General features: G+C 35.9%; 2 protein-coding genes across 4 annotated transcripts in view; one reads left to right on the top strand and one right to left on the bottom strand.

Annotated features, from left to right (window-relative positions):
• Positions 1-1,390, top strand: part of LOC108365304 (uncharacterized) — a 90,071-nt gene extending 88,681 nt beyond the window's left edge. Inside the window, exon 3 of one of the 2 annotated variants that reach the window (XM_017619303.1) lies at positions 129-1,390. In XM_017619303.1, coding sequence (XP_017474792.1) covers positions 129-1,255 — 1,127 coding nt within the window. In that variant the 3' untranslated portion in view covers positions 1,256-1,390. The remainder of the gene's footprint in view (positions 1-128) is intronic. The other variant, XM_017619302.1, reaches the window with a different exon arrangement.
• On the bottom strand, positions 1,171-3,487 carry LOC108365308 (protein-lysine N-methyltransferase EEF2KMT). 2 transcript variants are annotated; one of them, XM_017619306.1, is made up of 5 exons: positions 3,449-3,487; positions 3,293-3,377; positions 2,427-3,228; positions 1,622-1,733; positions 1,171-1,248 (listed from the first exon to the last, which is right to left on the bottom strand). In XM_017619306.1, exons 1-4 carry the CDS (start codon positions 3,454-3,456, stop codon positions 1,627-1,629), a joined length of 1,002 nt encoding a protein of 333 aa, XP_017474795.1. In that variant the 5' UTR covers positions 3,457-3,487; the 3' UTR covers positions 1,171-1,248; positions 1,622-1,626. The 2 variants fall into 2 exon arrangements, with proteins under 2 accessions (XP_017474795.1, XP_017474796.1); XM_017619307.1 differs by lacking the exon at positions 1,171-1,248 and having other exon boundaries at positions 1,679-1,728.
• Between the last annotated feature and the right edge of the window lie 18 nt (positions 3,488-3,505).

The following is a 3,505-nucleotide window of genomic DNA, read 5'->3' as shown; positions in this document are numbered from 1 at the left end:
GGGAATATGTGTTTGTGTTTTCTATTTGTACTTCTCAATGTTTTGTGCTTTATTTGCTATACCTTAATTTAGTTTTTATATATGTACATATGTACCTTGCATATTTTAATTTTTGTATATCTTTTCAGACACTGCTGGCGCTTTCATCTCATACTTTGCGTACAGTTTAAATTATATAGCTGGTTTGAGTTTTCTACACACAACGCTTCATAAACGCAGCCGTTCAATAATGCTTACTCTTGCATTCTCAATCTTTCTGCTTGGTACTGCGTCGGCCGTTAGCCTTGTTGGTACTAGCTATACGAAAACGGACAACAATCTGAATGCAACAGCTACACAAGTACCTAAAGGTCTTTATGTGCCTTTTGCTGGACTCTACTTCACTATATCCATTGTAATTTTAGCTGTGCTTATAGGTTGTAAGGTGATGGATTATTTGGGCATAGTAGATTGTCAAAATATTTTGGATAATGAATTTCGTATTGCCAATTCGAATGGCAGTATCTTTGATAAACGTAATGATATCATTAAACGTGTCAAGTTTCTTTATGTGACCAAGAATCAACAATGGAACGTAACCTTGGTGGTGCTTTTCACCGAAGCAATCCAGTATGCTCTCTTCGTGTACTATATTTTTTGGTTTGTAATGAATCCAGCCATCCGATTGACTGAGGTTGATAATGTGGCTGCAATGCTTTGGGTTGTATTCGCCGGTTCTGTTGTATGCATTTTGATTGTGATCTTCTTCAGTGTTAAAGTCACATTTGTATCGAATGAGTGTTGTCTCATCATACTGTGTATTTTGAGCATGATCATTTGCAATTCTGTAGATACAACAGTACCACTATGGTTTATACTATTCTTCTTTGGTTTGTCGTTTTCAAACTTACAAATTTCACTAGTGGAAGTTACGCATTTCCGCTACACCGAGTTGCTTTTCTTTGTATCCTATTTGGCGAAGTTGATTAGCACTAGCATGGTGTATTACTATTTTGTTTCAAATTCTAAAAATTCCTTTTTCTATGCAACGGATCGAAGTACAATTATGGCACAAGGATTTGTGTATATGATAATCACAGCATTAGTTGCGCTCGTGGTGGGCGTAAAAGTGCCGCGTACACATTGTATGACACTCTTCGAAATACAATACGATTTGCTAGGTATAATATTTAAACAACATGAGATAGAGCAATTGGATGTGACGTGCTTGCAGGATGGATCGATTCCAACGATAAGTGCACACATGCACTATTGATGAATGTGAGACAGATACTTCATTAGATTATAAGTATATACAATGAATTTATTTGTAGTTAGGTTAAGATAATTTTATATTTAAAAAAAACGTGGTAATAAATTTTATTTTCCAAGAATTTATTATTTATTTAACCTTTGTTAGCGTGTTATATTAAAAATTTTCACAGGGGTTGTGCGATCCCAGTAAAAATTGCATTTATCCAAAGGTATAACATCTCGCTCGACGTATCGGAAATNGCAGAGATACTTCATTAGATTATAAGTATATACAATGAATTTATTTGTAGTTAGGTTAAGATAATTTTATATTAAAAAAAAGCGTGGTAATAAATTTTATTTCCCAAGAATTTATTATTTATTTAACCTTTGTTAGCGTGTTATATTAAAAATTTTCACAGGGGTTGTGCGATCCCAGTTAAAATTGCATTTATCCAAAGGTATAACATCTCGCTCGACGTATCGGAAATGCAGCTGAGCTGAAAATAATAAACTTTGGATACAATAAATTTGGATACAATTTTAGTATTCACACTAGCTTTTCTGGTTTTGGCTACTATTTTCAGTGATTTTTTTGGAATCTGTCTACAATATACTACCACATAGTCCGATAACCAGTAGAGCGTGAATACCTACAATATATGAGGCCTTGAGCGCCAGTGTATGCTGACAATTAAAAAAAAGGTGAGGTGCACTTTAAAATGCATTACTAGAATCGAAACGGCAACAGCTCCAGGCACGCCTTTTTAGTTTTCTTTTAGCATAATATATANATAGCTTTTCTGGTTTTTGGTCACTATTTTCAGTGTTTTTTTTGGAATCTGTCTACAATATACTACCACTTAGTCCGATAACCAGTAGAGCGTGAATACCTACAATATATGAGGCCTTGAGCGCCAGTGTATGCTGACAATTAAAAAAAGGTGAGGTGCACTTTAAAATGCATTACTAGAATCGAAAGGCAACAGCTCCAGGCACGCCTTTTTAGTTTTCTTTTAGCATAATATATAGCATCAGGTAGGTGCAATGAACTTTTAGTAAAATACCGCATTTATATTTTAATAGATCTTCCTTTCTCATGTTCATCTTTTTTTGTAGAAAGGCTGCTCTGGCTTTCATGGCCTTATATGTAAAAAGTGTAAGTTATATAAAAACATTAAGTAGATACTCACAAAGTGAATTCAGAAACGTCTGAAGTGTGTGTTCGTTCCTTACCGTTGCGGCAAGTAACATTTCACACTTATCTTTTCTAATTTTAAAAACGTAATCGATGGCATGCGTCAATGACTCGAAAACGGTGTCATCATATACTACGTCCGCTGCTAAAATTACATCAGCTGCAAAGGAATCCGGCCATTTCATATCTTCGATTGCACCCCATTCCAGCTTATTCAAACTTAATGTGCTTTGATTTACCACAAAGAGACCATCGCTGGTTTCATTAGCTTCCGTGAAATTTCGACACACATTTTCTTTCATTAGATCCACACATTCGCGACTGCCATCTGTTAGTAATATATGACGTACGCCACAACACCGCACTAAAATCATACCACACAAACCAGTGCCGGCACCTAGCTCTAAAACGCACTTTTCTTTCACTATATGCGTATTCTCTACTAAGTAGTCTGCTAATGCAATTGAAGCTTGCCAACTGCATAATCCTGTTGTGCCTTCCGCCACGAAACTTTTGGATTCACGCAATGTTAGTTCAACTTTAAGTGCAGGCTGAAAATAATGCTTGTAAGCGTACTTTTCAGTTGTATCTTGTGCTATTCGCTGCTGAACGGCACAGTAACATTCATATACACTGTCATGCACTTCGTCATATCTGCGTTCCAGATGCTGCAACAGACGTTTCAGGAAATTAAGCTGATAACTGATTTTAACCGGATACTTTTGGTTGAGTGCATATAGGACTGTATTTTCTACGAGTTGTTGCTGCTGTTCCCATGTAAGGTTATCTGGAATGGCCTATAATGTAAATGAGTGATCACGATTATAAAATTGATGAGGCTGAAAATCGTTTACTAAATACCTCCCAGTCGATACAGTGCAGCGGATAACAACAAAGAAATTGATACTTTAGCGAATCGAGGAACCGTTGGTGATTTTCTCTCATTCTTTATTTGAATAAATCGGCAAATGGAAAATAAATCAATGCACGCAAAAACTGAAACAAAAATGTATTCACGTAAACATAACGAATATTTCTGCAGTAAACAATGAACAGCTGTTGCGTAGCCGCCAG

This window comes from Rhagoletis zephyria, unplaced genomic scaffold, assembly GCF_001687245.7.
Source record: "Rhagoletis zephyria isolate East Lansing unplaced genomic scaffold, Rhagoletis_zephyria_1.1 Rzeph_scaffold_01832, whole genome shotgun sequence".
Classification (NCBI taxonomy): Eukaryota; Metazoa; Arthropoda; class Insecta; order Diptera; family Tephritidae; genus Rhagoletis; species Rhagoletis zephyria.
This window is presented reverse-complemented; position numbering and strand designations above follow the sequence as displayed.

Excerpts from the sequence above, each read along its gene's own strand:
- LOC108365308 (XM_017619306.1), bottom strand. Across the intron at positions 3,229-3,292 it reads TGCACTGTATCGACTGGGAG|GCCATTCCAGATAACCTTAC; the intron begins GTATTTAGTAAA and ends TTTACATTATAG. Across the intron at positions 1,734-2,426 it reads GACGTTTCTGAATTCACTTT|CTCAGCTGCATTTCCGATAC; the intron begins GTGAGTATCTAC and ends TATTATTTTCAG.